We start from the raw sequence: 18,605 nt of genomic DNA, 5'->3' as shown, positions 1-18,605 counted from the left end.
TCCAAGATCAGACTGACTTCGTATTGGTGTTCTTGTAAGACCACCACACATGTGTCTCCAATAAAAGTAAAGGTAAAATGGATCATAGTTGCTTAAAATGTCTTCAGTTTGCCAGTTGGTATTCCACTAAAACAAGATTTCTTGGATCAATCTTCTTGGAATTAATTTAAATGTAGATATTGTATGTGGTTATTTGTTGAGAACTGCTGATTTGTTTTGTCAACATAAAAGTTTAATAACTACTATTACTTTTTAAAAGCCATCATCTTAAAAATGTCAAATAGAATGACAGTTGTAAATGGATGTCTCCTCTTCCAGATTTTACTGATGGGTGGTACCATCCTAGGTCCTGGAACCATATTCCTTATGTTGGTAGGAGCTTTTGTGGCAGCATTCCACATTGATAACTGGACAAGCTTCCAATATAATATTATTCCCATACTTCTCTTCATGTTAGTATGTTTTACATGCAAATCAAGTTTACAGGTAAGAACGGTGTCTTTAATACACCAAAAATAATATGATACAGGGAAGGTCTGTGTATGTTTAATTTCTTGCAGAAACATAACTGTATTATAGATTTGTATTCACACGCATATGATAGTCGTACTAAAACAGTGATTAAAGTATTGCATCTATCCAAGCAGCATACAACATTTACTCAACAAAAACAAAGAATAACTAACCACTACAAAATGAAGAATAAACATAGGGCAATGAACATACCACCGAACCTGAATACTTTGAGCACTGTTTGATGTCTCTCCAATGTATGATCACTCCGTCACACACCCAATAGTGCCAGTGATACTTGGTGCTGAAACAGATGTGGCATCCTGCTCACATGATCTCCTGCTTTGTGAAGTCTGTTGTGATATTTTGTGAACTGCTGTTTGCTGCAGGTTGTGGTGTAGCCATGTCTGCTGCAGTATCTGTAAGTTTAGTGTCTGCTGATTTTTGTGGCTGGTTTGTGACAGGCTAGTTGATGGTAGCTGAGGATGCTGAGGTGATTCACAGAGACTGTGGTGTGAATACTCATCAATCTTAAACGTCTTTCTATCCCTGCCAAGGATGGTGTAAGGCCCGTCATGTGGGGCTTGGAGTTGCTTGCGTGCCACATTGTGCTAGATTCCTGAAAATAAAAGGACAATGAGTGAGTTGGCATTGTGGTGTGACAGGCCAGATTTGTCTGATTTGTGCTGCATTTTGGAGACAAAGTCAGAGGCACTGACACAGTCATTAGTAAGCTTGAGCATTTCACCTGGTAATTCAGCACTTGGCCATGCATGAGATCAGCTGCTGTGGCCTTGAGATCTGTCTTGATGGATGCTCAAAGGCCCAGAAGCACAATGGGTAATGCTTCCGTCCAGTGTTGTGAATCATGACATCTTAATACTGTCTTCAACTGCCATTGCAGTTATTCCATGAGCCCGTTAGGTGGAGGATGGTAAGTGCTGTTGGAGATATGCTCCATGCCTAACAGGGTGGCAAGTGCTTTAAACAAATATGATTCAAATTGTCAGCCTTTATCTGTGGTAACATAAAGGAGCATGCTGAAATAGGCAAAAGAATGTGTTTGCTACAGTTTCAGAGATTATATTATTCTTAGGGAAGGCTTCTGGATGATGTGAAAAGTGGTCGATGGCAGTAAGACAGTAATTGAAATCTTTGTATGATGTGAACAGCCCAATAATGTCTAAATGGACATGCTAAAAAAATTGATTAGGTGATAGAAATATGCCAAGTGGTGCTTTGATATGTCAAGCAATTTTATTCATCTGAGAAACCATGCACTGGTCCTCAACCAGTTTGTAATCTTTATCCATATTAGGCCACACAAAAGCATACTTCCCAAGATTTAACATACCATAGACCCCAGTATGTGCCAAATTATGTAATGAAGCAATAGCTTGGAGTTGAAACAGTAGGGGGACAAATGGTCACATCTTCAATGTAGAAACATCACAATACATTCTTATGTTCACCAGTGGTACTGTGGTGTGTTGGAGGTGCAGGCTGTTTGGTTGCCTCAGGAATGCACATAGACCTGGACTGAGGTGTTGTTACTTAGCAAGAGCTTGGATTGTAAGCATTTCAATGCAAGGGAGAGTGTCCGCTGAACATTCAAATCACCATGAACGTGAATAACATGCATCATAAATTGGCCAATGTAATGTAGGTGGCATAGCTGTTATGGTGATCCCTTGTCTGGCTTCTGATGAAAGGTGAACATCAGTGGTTCGTGGCAGTGACCAAAGTAAACTGCTGCCCTTCAAGGATATGGCGAAACCTTTTGTGGCAGCAATTGTCATGTACAGCTTGCAATTGTATGCCGACCAGCCTTGTTGTGCTGGTGAAAGATTCTGGCTGAAAAACACAAGTGGTTGCCAGCACTGCTCTATTTTTTGCTGTAGTACAGTGCCTGTTGCTGTTGCTGACAGGTCTACCATCAAAGTCAGAGGGGCTTGAACAACAGGATGGTGATGGCAGTTTTCACTTTGATGAAAACTATTTCTGCTTCACTGATCAACAATATTTCACCCTTCACTTTCACAGCACCTCTCAACACGTCAGCCAATGGAGATGATACCAATACATGATTGTATACAAAACAGCGATAGAAATTTATTATGCCTGAGAATCATCACAGCTCCTGGATCATAATTGGCTGTGGGTATTTGACTATGCCTTGAACTTTCTCATGCACTTGCCAGGGCATTGATGGGATATCCTCAGACCTTAAAACTCTGTCACTCTGTCACTATGCACTTCGAAGAGTTAATAATCAGTCCCTGTGAACAGAGGCAGCTGAAAAGTGACACAAATGCTCCACATGCTCTGATTCCAAAGCAGACATCGCCAAAATATCAGCAATCTACATGCAACAAAAATCAAGGTCGCACATTATCTCATCCATAAAATGTTGGAACATTTGTGCATTAACGCATAATCCGAATAGCATTCTCATAAACTTGAAGAGGCTGAATGGAGTAGTAACTGGAGTTTTGGCTATATCTTCAGGCATGATATGTATCTGACAATATGCTCATAATAAGTCAATGGTAGAAAAGGTGCTTTTGTCATGTGAGTTGTGTGCAAAATCTTCAATGTGCAGATTAGATATCTATCAGGGATACTATGTGAGCCCCCCCCCCCCCCCCTCCTCCCATTGGTAACTAAATTTTGCTGCGCCAATATTTAGTTACCACAATAGGTTCTATTTCATCAATCATTTCTCAGGGCTTTAATTTCTGAGTACAATTAATATAGCTACATATACAATGGTTGCAACTTATTATTTATGCTTAGTTACTTCTGAGTAACCCAAGATGGCATGTTACTTTTTTAATGACAAGGTTGAAATTATGTGCCAGTCATTTGGTTGATAAATTAAATAACTAGTAATGCCATGGACTATATCAGTAATGAAGGAACTTTCCCATTTGGGTGAGGGTTCTGAAGTAGACAATGGAAGACTTGAAATGAAGTTCATTCACCCTTGTTCTTATTCAGAAATTTACAGTGATTCAAGTATTAATTCATTTAAAAATGTTTCATAAATAGTTCTGACATTTCCGTCTCTGTGATCAGTTTTGAATAAACAGGTACTGGTAAAAAAAATGTTATCAATTGACAGATAGTTCTGATGAGTTTTGATCTAACAGTTTCATTGAAAGTTATGAACAAAATTTTTGTTTGTAAAAGTTTTGGTGATAATTTTGGTGGAGTGGGCATGAAACATTTCAAAACATAAACACACACAATCATGTACGATGGATAATTGCTTGGAAATGGTGCCATCATGATGTCAGGTTGAGATAGCAGGATTGATGACGATGGTGAAGATGAAAAGAGGCCCTTCTTGAACTAGGACTAGTGCAGGTTGACAAGAACAGGGTGATCCTGAGAGAGGGAAGCAGGTAAGATTGGACCTTCATAGCACCACACTCATATCAGTGACTTGTCAACATGGAAGATTCCAAACAGAAAATAAGAACGTATTTAGATTTACAGTCCTGAAAAGGAATGGGTTAGTTCATGCAATTTATTTACTTCACTTCTGGTCTGAATTCCTTGATCTGGAAGGAGTTGCTCACAAATTGGGTTTATTTTGTATCTATTAACAATATCTCTCAAATGTGTGTCATTTCATATCATAATCCACTTGTGAACTTGTGATGACCTTATCAACAGTCACAGGTTGTCCCTGATGCAATCACATCTTCCCTCATTATCCACAAAATTTAAAATTTTAATCAGAACATGTACTTGTTTACCACTTGGTGACAATAAGCTTTATTGGGTAGGCTGACGATTGAACAGCTTTTTGCAATCAACTAGAATCACTCACATTTTGTGTGCACTCACTCTGTTTCACTGCTCTATAAAAATTCATATCCATTAAATGGCTGCACTTTCAGCAAACACACCACACAACACCTTCATGGGAAGTTCATTACTGGCTGTTTAACACCAATCTATGTTTTTCATGGACATGTGCACCAAACGTTTACCTGTTCCAAATTCTATCACATTCCATTAAAACTTCCAGCCATCTCCAAATCTAAATTAATTTAGTTCAGGAATTAGATAATGCTATTGTACCACACCTAGCATTGATTTTGGGATCCTAGTACATGGTTCTGATGTAGGTTCACCTGTTCTGAATGCAGAGCACATTTTGATATTTCAGTGCCTGATACAATGTGATGGCTACAGCCATTATCAGATACATGAAATGTATTTGCAATTGCAAATAAGAACTACAACAGCTGATGTTGGCTCATATTTGCAACTGCTGATACATTTCATGCAGAACACACTGCAACAACTCCAAGATTTAATCCACTTGTGCCAGCATGATATGGGCATCAATAAGGAAGACGACTTAAAATGTCACACTTTATTCTCAGAATCAGAATGAATTAAAACTGTCTTAACAGAGTATAAACAACAATTTCTATTAGGTTCCGAAAAATATTGCCATAATAGTCTCAGTTGGGAACCACCTCACAAATTAATTCAATAACTTCTCTTCAATGGAAACTCTTAATACCACAAGAATTAATTCAATTGTAAGAATCTAAATAACCCTAAATTCTACAAAATAATTGTTGACATCTTACAAAAGTGATCACTAAGCTTGAAAATAATTATTGTATTGTATAAATATATGAAATTCATAATTTACACAGTTTCTAAAATAAAAGTTCATTAACACAAACACATATACACTCATGTCATCATTTCAACTTTCTTCATATCACAGATAATATCTTCTGGAAAAATCACAGTTTATTTGTAATACCATATCTAGTGCAATATCTAAACAAAATTTGCAGGCCTATTTATGTTTCAGCATTACATAATTGTCTCTCAGCCTTACAGCAAGCATAATTCTTCTTAAGATCTTGATGGGGATACAACCTTTTCACATGGTGCATATCCCGATATCCCAACACAAATGATCCCGGATGAGGTATCCTAAAGATCTAGAATGGCTCCACAAATAGTAACCGCATTTCTTGTTTCTCTTACCAAGCAATGAAAAACACCTTCTCAGTAAGACCTTTTCTCTGATTTGAAACCAATGAATCCTCAGTCTACTTTTCTCATTGTCAATTTTCCTCTTCCCCTTTTCTGTAAAGTTCAGATGGCAGTTCTTACTCTCTCTCCCACTACCCTTTATTATCTCCAGGTAACCAGGTAGAAGCTATGGCAATAGGCCTTGAGTGGAAAAAACATCTAGATTACATATATATACCTTAATATTCCTGGCTTCTCTTCAAATATTAGATAGTACTGATTCAAGAGGGCTGACAGTTGCTTCTTCTGGTCATCATCAAAGTGCTCGGGCTCCATTAATTTTTGTTGAACTTGGTCACACAATGCTAATATATTAATCACTTTTGGTTGACATATACTAGTTTGTCAACTATTCTTCACTATTAAATGTACACTCACTCCTCAACAGTATTTCCTATGACCATCTTTCTCCTGCAGTAAGTATATTTGGGCAATAGCTCTGTTGATCCAAAAATTGATGTTTCCCATTGAAAAGCTGATTGTTCCATCCCTCCCTTGGATACTTTTCAGGCCTAGAATATAATCCGCTGCTAAAATTTTTATTACTAGGAATGTACATTTTATGGCTACTTTGCCCAGCTTATCCTCCAACTGAATCTGTACTCTGACACATTGTGATCTTGTGCCTCCAACTATATTACAATTGTGCACTGGAAGTGAAGCCAAACAGGTCCTTTGGGATACCCTTTGGAAAAAACTATTTGAAATAGTTCACTGACATTCCAAAATCCAGCACCATTACAATTGAAATATCTTGTACACTCAGATGTATAGCTGAGATCGGTACTGAGGAATCCACTCTGTCACATGGACTGATGTCCCCACGTAGTTTGTCCATAATACCCACAGCACTATTGTAAGGTAAAGAGTTGACTTCTCACTCACAGCCCCTATTCCAGTTAGCAACTTCTCCTATGGGGCATGATACAGTTGCATCTAATTTTACACACTCTGGTCACCAAAGTGAGTCATGTTGTCTGTCACACCTGTTATCACTGGTGTTTGTCCTTGCCAGTTATTACTTGTCACGTGTGGTTGCTGTGTTTGACTATAATTCTGGTTCCAGTGCTGCTTATTGGTATTGGAATTATAGACTGGATTTTATCTTCAGTCTTATCTATTTGGCTGATTACCCTGAGGAAGGAAGCTGTTTCCATTCCCACTCTGCCAGTAATTGCAATTCTGTTCAGGACTGTAGCTGTGTTCATAGGACCATTTGCTTGTCTTGTGTGCATGATGTTATTTGCGTAGACATTATATGAAGTATGTTCCTGCACATGGAAATTGCCTTGTACAATTTTCAATTTGATATCTGCCTGTATCACATCAATTGAATCTAAGACAAACATGAATTAACCTATATTCTATTCAGAAGTATGTGTATGTTCTTCATGAACCTCAACTTGGCTTTTAGAATCTGTAGGCTATCATTATCTCAGAGGAGGAGATTAGTGTTTAACATCCTGTCGACAATGAGGTCATTAGAAATGGGGCCCAAGCTCAAATTAGGGAAGGACAGAGAAGGAAATCGGCTGTGCCCTTTCGACATAAGCATCCCAAAATTTGTCGTAAGTGATTTAGGAAAATCATGGAAAACTCAAATCAGGATGGCCGGATGCAGGTTTGAACCATCATTCTCCTGAATGTGAGTCCCTTATGCTAACCACTGCACTACCCTGCTTGGTGGTTCATCCCAATATCTCACTCACCTTATTCGAAAACTTTTTGAAGTACTGTCCCAAGCAACCCAGTTTAAATGAAAGAGGCTCTGGATTAAAGACATGCTTCCTCAGGTGCTCCTCTATCCCTCTAGACCAGGGTTTTCCAAATTGTGTTCCACGGAACACCAGTGTTCTGCAGTTAGTGAAGAAGAGCTCTGAAGAAACAAATAAATAAAATAAAAAATAAAACTTTTATAACACAGTGTTTATTTTTTCTCAACTTTCTGATGATACTACTTACTTTTTAAAAAGATTTATAGTGATTTGCATCTTATTAGTTATGATTTAAAGTGGAAGTAATCACTGAATAAAATAGGTTTTTCGTATTTTTAACCTTCAAAATAAAGAATGTGTTTCATCAGATTACCACAAACCTCAAAATGTTGCATAAGAGGAAAAGTTTGGGAATCCCTGCTCTAGACCAGTATTTGGCTAGGAAGACTTTTTTGAATTCCTCATACATCATACAGGAGTCCAGCATATCAGTGGCCCATAGTTTGTCAGCTCTCTGAATATAGCCTGAGACAGAACTTATCTTTTGTGATTCTGCCTATGACCTCCCTAAGACTCTATGGAATCCACAAATAAACACAAAAGGATTTGCAATAATCTTGCCAGGTGAAAACTGTTAAAGCTGCCTAAGTCCGAGAAGTTTCTCCTCCAATTAACATTGTTGTATATATTGTGGCTGATGAAATTTCATGCACTGAATCTGAATTATTATTGCAAAATGTTTGATAAGCATGAACACTGACATCTTCTGGTTTAGTACTCGATGTCTATTCTCTGTCTTCCAAGTGCAATTTGGTATGGCCATCCTGTATTGCCCCCTGAATCTCCTCTATATCTCATGAAAAGACTTCAACAGACTGTGAGATTCTTGTCCCCAACTGTACAAAGTCATGTCCTAATTGATCCTTAATTTTCTCCAGATCTTGCTTGAGTTTATTATTTGAAGGTAAATTATCAACTGATAAGTTTCTTTACCGCTTTCTTAATACTTTTGTGAACATGTTAAAATTGTGTATCATTTGTTGCTCTTTATCTTTTGCCCAGTCATCAAATTTGCTCAAACATTTTGATTTATGTTCATCAAATCTTTTCTCAATCAATTGATCACAACCAGATGATAAGCTACTATTTGGTTTAATTGTCCTAATTTAGTTCCTACTTCTTGTTGTTTATTTCTCAGATCCTGCAACTTGTTACTTTTTGTAATCAAAGAGGAAATTGTTCTTGAACTTGTCATAATTGATTTAGATCATTAGAGATCTCTTTTTGCTTTCACACTATGTTTTGCACTTTAGTGAACATCCCACACATTTGGGTTGTACCCTGCTCTAAATCTTGTTTTGTAAGGAATTTTTTTTTTTTTTTTTTTTTGGTGTGTGTGTGTGTGTGTGTGTGTGTTAGAAAGCTTTCTTCCTTTAAAAATTGCACTGGGGGATTGACTAAATGTTGGGCCACATTTAGTTGTTGATCTCTCTGCACCTTAAACTGTGATCTGATTTTCACCGTAAGACAATAAAATTCAAAAATTAAAAAGATCTGTTCCTAACAGGGACACATTCTTAGTAAAAACACAACTTACACTAATTATGTGACATTAAACAGAATTGTGTGTTGAGATCACCGGCACACACCATTAATATTTCTGTGCACGGGATGGTAGGCGCAACAGCCAGATATTCTTAAGTACATTATTGTTGATGGCATTGCTCACAAGTGCCCGCAGGAGTCACAGCAACTGCAAGATGGTGCATTCTTCCAACTCTTCTGTGCACAACAACTTCTCAAGCCTCTTCACCTTCGACTGCAATGGGCAAGTGATTAAAGCATTCTTGATTGTCACATACCAATTGGTGTTTGGTGGTGCAGCCAGAATATCTTGCATCTCTGTAGCCATGTCTTTATTCAATGCTAAACAATGTAGCTGTACTTAGTCTCATTTGTTGTCACCTGTGCTAACAAGAACAGACCATCTAACTGTGCAAACCATAAAATAGGACTTTGTTGCTAGAATAGTGGGGGCTTGATTTAGGATCTGCAAATTATTGTGCCCATAAGTGACTCGATTGTAGGTGGCATGTCCAGCTTGAGGATATGACAATGGGACTCGTAAGGGACATGCAGTACAATGCAGCTGGCACACTTGTTTCACGTACATTGGGCAGTCAGTGTCGAGCTGCACATTCATTTCTGATCACACTGCGTTTCAGATTGTGTTGTGGTCACTAAAAATGTTGTTTGTTAGGGTTTTACTTAGAAAAACAGTATAGATCACACAAATCACATTTATTGATGACTGATTTCAGTCCAAAGATAGACTATCTTCAGACTGTACTCTGGAATATTAAGTACGGAAAATATAGAGGGACATACAGATAAAATATGAACATAAAACAAAGTTATACCCATAGCCTATGTGGGGAGATGGATCTACAGAGCAGGAACTGCAGAAGTCTTCAAGTGCTGTCAACTGTTGGAGAAGCAAATATGTGGTCCAGTTATGTAGCGGAACTCCACCCCCTACTCATCTCCACAAGTCATTTCTAACCAATACAATGAATGCTTATTGAATACATGATGAAAAACTTGAGTTACTAATTAAAAAATTATAGCTATTTCCAGTATTGTCTGTGAGATTAACCACTATTATACTCGAGATGCAAAGAACAACCAGCTAAATATAATCCATTACATTGTAACATCTTTGACAGCTATTGATGTTGCACATTGCTAAGGAATGAGCAGCATCCTGTACAAGCAGATGGTCCTGTAGAGGGCAGTGTAATAGCAATGTTATTGGCCTCTTACTTTATGTTAATTTTCATTTTAATATGTTACATTTTACAGCATAAACTTAAAATAAGCAACTTAAACTGATATTATAATTAGATACCACAAGCAAGCTAGTAATAAAAATTTTATGGACACATTAGACACACTGCTAAGTAACCAATGATGCCTTATATATACACACTGTCTCACAGAGAATGGTGTAAGTTATTGACTTTTTACTGTGGGCTATTTTATATTTCAATTCTTTGCATCACAGATATAGTAGTGGTTAATTTTACAGCCAATGCTGTAAATAGATATCATTTTCATGTTAGTAACTAAAGTTTTTCATCATGTATTCAATAATTATTCATTCTTTTGGTCACAAATAACATGTGGAGATGACTAGGGGGTGAAGTATCCGATAATTAACCCCACAGCATCATTGCTTCTCCAGCAATTGACAGCATTGAAGACTTAGCACTTTCTGGTCTGTGGCTCCATCTCCACACATCAACTTTGGGTAAAACTTTCTTTTATTTTTATTACATTATCTACATTTTATATGTATATCCACCTATAATTATAATGCTCTGTATTCCAGAATACAGTCCAATAAATGTTATTTGTGTGATCTAGACTGTTTTTCGAAGTACAACTATGGAACTGATTGCCGATTTCCCAAAATGTTTTCATAAATATTGTTTATCAGAGTTACACATGGGCATTAATACTATTAAAGCACCATATCCAAGTAGCATACAACAGTTATTCAAGAAGAAGAAGAAATAACTATTGTCTACAAAACAAAGAATAAACATATGTCAATGACTGTATCACTGATCATAAATACTTTGAGCACTCTGTGATGTCACTATAATCACCATTGCAATGTATTATCACTACAGTATAATTATAAGTGTAATAGACTTACCTCTCCCTTTTACATGATAAATTATTTTACTATTAAATAGTCATGAACACACTACCCAATACTCTCAGCTGGATTTTCAGCTGGAGTCCATGGGAAAAGAATAAATAAATAAAAAAAATAAAAATAAAAACAAATATTGCAGGAGTTAGAAACTCAGTCATATAAGCTTTTAACCTAAGGCATTCTCTATACTGTAATAGCATTACAAGAAAGTGATGTGTTTTCTGTTTTAAAAGCATCTTTGAGACAGTTCAGAATGTTTGTAGTGTTCTTATTTACTATGCATTCCATGAGGAATGGTCAGTATTCTAGGATACGACAGGAACAACCATTTGAAGCAAACAACTTCATAGGGACATATGAACTATGGTTTCCTAGATAGAACACATTTAATGTATGTTTTTATTTATTTTCTGTATTATTCAATACAGAAAAATGATATTTAAAGCATAATTTTACATGCTCATTCAATATCGAGGTCCCACATTACATTTGTTTATTTATACGTGTAAGCAGGAACAGTAAAGAATAATCATCTGTTTCACAGTGCTGGTAGTCAGTGTAGGACAGGGCAGTGCTGTCACTGTGGAGAACTGGTTGTTCTTCATGTTTTACTGTCCCTGCTAATACATATTGATGAAACAAATATTGCACTAGACTAATTTTTGATCGCTCAGTCAAATGGGCATGTACAATTCCAAAAATAATTTTCCTGTATTAAATAACACAGGGAATAAATAACCACATATTTTAAATGTGCCCTGCCATGGAAGCCATTCAGAAGAGGGCATACGTCTGTATGAAGTTTTTTGCTTCAAATGATCATTCCTGTCATACGCCTGAATACTGACCATTGCTCCTGGGACACCATGTACATTTTTCTTGTTGTTCCAATACAAAACATTTCTTTGCTTATATTTTTAATACATCAATATTGTCTACCATCTCTATCTTCCTGTGATAGAAATTGAGCAGTTTTATCTATGTGATCTGAAGATACTGAACATGTAATAAACTCGGCTATATATTATTCACAACTCCAAACATCTGAATCTCCATTTTTAACAGAAAATTAAAATGTTTTGGAGTATAGCTTATATTTGCATTTGACCTTTGATATTTCATATCTTATGCACCCATAAATTCAAGAATTCAGAATTGTTTTGAATTTATTTTTTCTTTCACAGTTTTAGAAACTGAAGTTTCTTTTTGTGTACCTTCATAGTTGATGGGAAGAGTTCATCAACTCCAGAAGAAAACATGGTTACTGCTTTATACATATCTCTATGACAGACTTTTTCAAGATTATTTATATAACTATCATTCAGGTATCCTAGAAACATAATACAAACCTGCAGTACAATATTTAATCACTACACGCATTACTTATAAATGGACTAGACAATTTGGGCAGAGTCAATGTTCATGTCCTACTTCTGAAAAAGCTAAATTATACTGTTTCTATATCATGTACTGTCATTCGAGATATTTTTTAAACTATGATTTATTATACTATGTGTATGAACTTTTTTCTATGCTCCTATCTTTCCTAAGGCAACTGCTTGCTTATTGTGTATGTTTTATTGCTGATAAATCTGTTTTGTGTGTCATCTAGCTACTTGTGGCCCAGATTTTGTCGACATGCTATGCACTGATTATGATGGCTGTCATCGTGGGTACAGCTCTGCAACTCGGTGAAGACGGCATCGGTTCACCGTCAGCAATTTTTCTCATTGCCTTGTCTGGATCTTTCTTCATTGCTGCCTGCCTTCACCCTCAAGAATTCTGGTGTATTGTTCCTGGAATAATTTACTTGCTTTCTATTCCATCTATGTATCTCCTTCTTATTTTGTACTCTCTCATCAACCTGAATGTTGTTTCATGGGGAACAAGAGAGGTTGCAGTGAAGAAAACAAAGAAGGTTTGTTCCTGCAAGCAAAATATATTGACATAAACTTTAGTTCAGATTTTGCATGATTGGACTGATTGTTGAACAATATACACAGTTTATTTTCTTTTGATGTTTACATTATCAGGAGAGCAAACAGAAAAATAACATATAGAGAGAAACAAGAAATCAATGTTTGCTCAGATAAAATTGCATCTGTTAACAATGAGAATATGATAACACGGTCACTCATGACAATATTCTTGGATAAAATATTCTCAGTCTTCTTGCTTCAGGAGTAACTATATCCGTAAATATCAGAATGTTGTGCAACACTCAAAAGACTGTGGTGGTTTGGTTATATGATAAGAATGTCTTTAAACAGAAACCAGTGACATTATTTTGAAAAGGTGCACCTTAAATTTCCAAATCTGGACAAAAGTGATTGACTTGATAATGATTAGAAGTACTTACACAATGCACTAGAAGATTTGAAATGAAGAAATCAATAAAGTGGACAACTTTACATATTTGTGCAGTGGTGTATCTTCAGACAATACTATACACCCGGAAATAAGCATTAGAATACTGCTGCAACTTCAAAATTTCATCATTCTGTATGTCATTCTCTGTGGCAAATAATTTTCTCATTATATGCCAAGATTACACTTTATAAATGTAACTTGCCCAAGTTTTGACATATGGTTTGGAAACAATGGCACTGACTTCACCAGCCAGCAGTGGCCTCAATGCAAAATGAATGAAGTTCCTCCAGTCTTGCTTTAAAAATAAACAGCAACGATAAAATTAAAAAAAATAAAGACATATGATACCAACTTTACTCTGAAAGAAGCTTAACTGATGTATTAGAGCTCAAAAGACTGCAGTGGTATGGTCATGTAATAAGAATATCTTTAAACAGAATCTCATGAAAATATTTATATTTTCAAAGCAATATAACAAGAAAAGACATAAAGAAAGACCTAATGAAATTTAGGAAAATAAATCCTCAAAGAGACTGACAAGATATACACAAATATTAATCATGTTCCAAACCAAGAACAATGGTTGAAAATAATAGCTAGGAAGGTGTTCATACACACATTCACTCAGTTTACTGGAGCCAAGAACAGCTGATGATGGAATGGAGAAATCAACAGCTGCTTTGCCACAATTATACATTATATTATGTTTTCAAAAATAAAAGTCTTATCCAATGCTTCAAACTACTGAGATTATGTCATGAATAAATAAGAATGTGGAGACCAGAAGGAACTACGAAATGTTTAACCGGGATAGTGATGAATGGAAGTTGATGCTGGATGCTGAGAAAATGGCAAGAAATAAATTTTTCTGGTGGCAATAGGGGTGCTATTACCATCCCTACATAACAGACATCAACATAATCTCTGGCAGCATATGCAAATTTCTTTTTTTATAATTGATGTATTAATGATAGGGGGTGGGTATTCACAGAGTGACTACTGGATCACATTAACAGCAACAACATTTAGTTGTTCTACGTGATGACAATGCACGAAGGGATGGATATTCATACATTGTCTACTGGATCATGTTAACAGTAACAACATTAGTGGCTCCACATTATGACAATGCAGGAAGTTATTGAAAGCTCAGGCTCTTACTCACACCTGATGTGGCAAGAAGACTAAGAATATTTTATGCACCTGCTAACATGATCCATTAAAAATAATGTCCATTAAAATTTAATCTGTTAACATCAAGCATGGCTAAATGAAATTATCTTGCAGAAAATTACAAGCATCCTTGAGGTGATGGCACAGTTACAATTTCCTTTCTCTGACTTAAAATCATCAGTAGAAACTAGATGTTGTGGATATTACTGCTTCTTCTCTCCCTACTAATCATTGTATTTTTGTTAATGCTTCACTAAGGTGGTGGGTAATTATTTGGTCCAATTCTCCCATAACTGTAAATTATTTTGCAATTGGTGGGTATTGGTAAAGAACAGATAATATGTACACACTAACTTTAACTTGTGTATATGTTTCATTTACCAACTATAAATTATTAAAGGTATGCATGTTGTGTACTAACATATCATTAGTTGTAGCAGCTGTTTGTCGCATTGGTCATCAGCGCAGCATATAGCCTTACAATGATGGCTGTAACAGTTGGTGTACTTCTGCAAATTCAAGAGAATGGCCTGCTTGCACCTTACTCTGTCTTCTTCTTTGGGGTTATTGCTGTGGTAGTAACTGCAGCACTACTTCACCCAAAAGAAGTGGGATGCTTACCATTTGGTATTGTGTACTTCATAGCCATACCATCAGCATACATGGTGCTGTATATTTTCACACTATTCAACCTTAATGATATTACCTGGGGAACTCGGGAATTCATTGAGAAAAGAACCAAAAAGGTAATTAAATTTTTTGAAATAGAGATAGCACTCTTGCACATTTAGAGCATGACTTCTCTAACTGATAAATCATATATAGATGCTCAAAGTAAAAATGTACTTGCCTTCTACACATTAGAACTATGAAAGGTGGTACAACAAGAAATACACTGTAACATAATTTTTTTCTGGGCTACAAATATGCAGCCGAATCCCAGCTGTTGTAACACACATGTATTTCTGTTGGATTGATTTCACACCCCGATTGCAAATGCCATCATCCATCAATTTCAACACTGACTTTATACCAACTAGTCTTTTTTAACACTAAAACATTAAAGACATGTGCTCAGATAACAATGAATACAGAGAAAAGAACAGTGAAAAAGACCACAGAAATATCTCTGTTTGCACACATAAGCAAATGGGGTAATGCAGAAATATGTAAGTTTTGTTCTAAGTAGAGCTATAAAATAAGGCCACAGAAATGCTATGTTTACAGTAATCACTTGAAATAATCATATCTATTCCTGGTGCTGATAGTTTCATATTCACTAAAAGTTTATACTTATCTTTTTCTCAGCTTTTCAATGATATGAATGATTTTTTTATCATAATACAAAATATTGAAAAGTGGTGCCACATAAGAATGCTGATGATTAATTGGGTATATTGGGTAACTAAGGACGAGGTACTGATTTAAACTGGGTAGAAAAGAAATTTGTGGCAGAAATGGACTAAAAGAAAGGACCAATTAATGGGACATATTCTGAGGCATTGCGGGATGAGTCATCATTTTGGCAGTGAAGGGAAGTGGGGTGGGGCATTATAGAAGGAGGCAAGGCTAGACTACAGTAAGCAGGTTCACATGGATGAAGGGTGTAGTAATTATGCAAATATGAAGAGGTCTGCACAGGACACACTAGTGTGCAGAGTTGCATCAAACCAGTCTTCAGACTGAAGACTACAAGAACAATGCATATCAGAATTATGTACGTCACTCAAAATTAAAAGTGACATTTATGAAGGGCATTCCCATTTTATTCTAAGGCATTAATCCCACAAGGGTATGGGTAAAAACTAATTTTGTAGCACTGTTTTAATTTGTGTTCCACAAAATATTGAATGGTTTTTCTTCTTCTTACATGTTATTAACCTGGAAAACAGTTTACATTTTGTCATCATCAGCTCTTTGGCACTTTTCCACGCATTACTGTATATATATTTACATGCATTGACATTACTCCTGAAAGTTTTCTAATGTAATCAAACCATTTTGCTTTGTGTCATTTTCTTAGTCTTTTCTAGCCCCATGGAATCTGCCAAAACTCCTCCTTTGTCCATCTATCATCAGTTCACCTGCTACAAAACTGCACACTTCAATTTTATTTTCATTAGTCTTATTTACATCTTCTAATCCAAACCTGTTCCCTGATCCATTTCTTTCTGTCTCTCCCAGTAACTTCCAACATGTATCTCTTCATTGTTCACCAAGCAATCCCCCATGAATGAAAACTGATAATACGCAGTGAATGTAAACTTTCTTTTTCAGACACATCAAAAGCTTAGTTTTATGAGCCTTCTTAGTGTACTAAAACCATTCTATACAATTCAGTCACTGCAGGCTGAAATACAACTGTTCCATGATATGACATCAAATATTTGTACCTGACAATAGTGTAATGCGAAAATTGCAGAAAGATGCTGTCCTTTAAACAATTCATACAGGCCAAGGGCCCCATATTACAAGAACATAATTGTAATTTATGATGAATTCTTTTATAAATCCGAAAATCAAATGATAGAATGTACCAGTAGGATAGTTTTTGTTGTTTTGCTCTGCCAGTACTTCATTTAAGAGATCATATAACACTTTTCTCTGTGGAGAATAGCTGCAAGTGAACAACTGTAGGGAGGAAGCAAGATAAAAAGAACTACATTTATTTCTACAGTAAAAAACTGCTATGTATTGTTCACTTAACTGTGGCTTACTATGCACTATTTCCTATTGTACTTAACACTATGTTATGGTCAGCTTATGCATGTAATGGCTGCATGGGTGAAAATGAACCATTCATGGCATTTTTATCTTGCTAAAAAAAACTCTGTTTCACATAGAAAAGTACCCTCTGAAATGTATTTTATAATGATTTCTGGAGTTGAGATGTATACTGAGGTGACAAAAAGTCATGGGATAGTGATATGCACATATACAGGTGGCAGTAGTATCATGTGCACAAGGTACAAAAGGGCAGCGCATTGGCTGAGCTGTCATTTGTACTCAGGTGACTCATATGAAAAAGTTTCTGATGTGATTATGGCCACACAATGGGAACTGACAGACTCCGAACATGGAATGGTAGCTGGAGCTAGGTGCATGGGGTATACCATTTTGGAAATCATTACTCAATTCAATATCTGGGATCCACAGTGTCAGGAGAGTGCCAAGAATATAAAATTTCAGGCATTACCTCTCACCATGGACAATGCAATGGTCAATGGCCTTCACTTAACAATTGAGAACAGTGGCATATTCATGGAGTTGTCAGTGCTAACAGACAAGCAACACTGTGTGATATAACTGCAGAAATCAATGTGGGACATATTACAAAGGTATAGATTAAGACAGTGTGGTGAAATTTGGAATTAATGGGCTACGGCAGCAGATGACTGATGCGAGTGCCTTTGCTAACAGCACACCATTGCCTGCAGTGCCTCTCCTGGAGTTGTGACCATATCAGTTGGGCTCTAGACAACTGGAAAACCATGGCCTGGTCAGAAGAGTCCTGATTTCAGTTGGTAAAGCTGATGGTAGAGTTCAAGTGTGGTACAGACCTCAAAAATCATGAGCCCAGGTTTTCAATAAGGAGTGTGCAAGCTCATGGTGGCTCCGTAATAGTGTGGGCTGTACTTGCATGGAATAGTGTAGTCATCTGTTCCAAATGAAATGATCATTGGATGATATGTTCAGCTACTTGGAGGTCACTTGCAGCCATTCATGGACTTCACATTCTCAAACATTCTGGACAATAAAACAAATGATTTGTCCACCCAAATTGCCCGACATGAGTCCCATCAAACATTTATGGAATGTAATCAAGAGGTCAGTTGTGTACAAAAGCTGACGCTGGTAACACAATCACAATTATGGGCACTTATAGAGGCAGCATTGCTCAATATTTCTGCAGGGGACTTCCAATGACCTGCAAATCCATGCCGTGTCAAGTTGCCGCACTATACCAGGCAAAAGGAGGTCTGACACAATAGCAGGAGGTATCATATGACCTCTTGTCACCTCAGTGTAGATGTAAA

The 18,605-nt window shown here is 36.5% G+C and overlaps 1 protein-coding gene across 2 annotated transcripts in view; it reads left to right on the top strand.

Annotated features, from left to right (window-relative positions):
* Positions 1-18,605, top strand: part of LOC126483845 (chitin synthase chs-2) — a 347,785-nt gene that overhangs the window by 285,505 nt on the left and 43,675 nt on the right. For both annotated transcript variants that reach the window (XM_050107058.1, XM_050107057.1), the window contains exons 15-16: positions 319-486; positions 12,638-12,943. In XM_050107058.1, the coding sequence (XP_049963015.1) occupies positions 319-486; positions 12,638-12,943 (474 nt within the window). The remainder of the gene's footprint in view (positions 1-318; positions 487-12,637; positions 12,944-18,605) is intronic.

The sequence above is a fragment of the Schistocerca serialis genome, chromosome 6 (genome assembly GCF_023864345.2).
Source record: "Schistocerca serialis cubense isolate TAMUIC-IGC-003099 chromosome 6, iqSchSeri2.2, whole genome shotgun sequence".
In the NCBI taxonomy this organism is placed as follows: Eukaryota; Metazoa; Arthropoda; class Insecta; order Orthoptera; family Acrididae; genus Schistocerca; species Schistocerca serialis.
The sequence above is the reverse complement of the archived record's forward strand: the minus strand, read 5'-3'. Positions and strand labels throughout refer to the sequence as shown.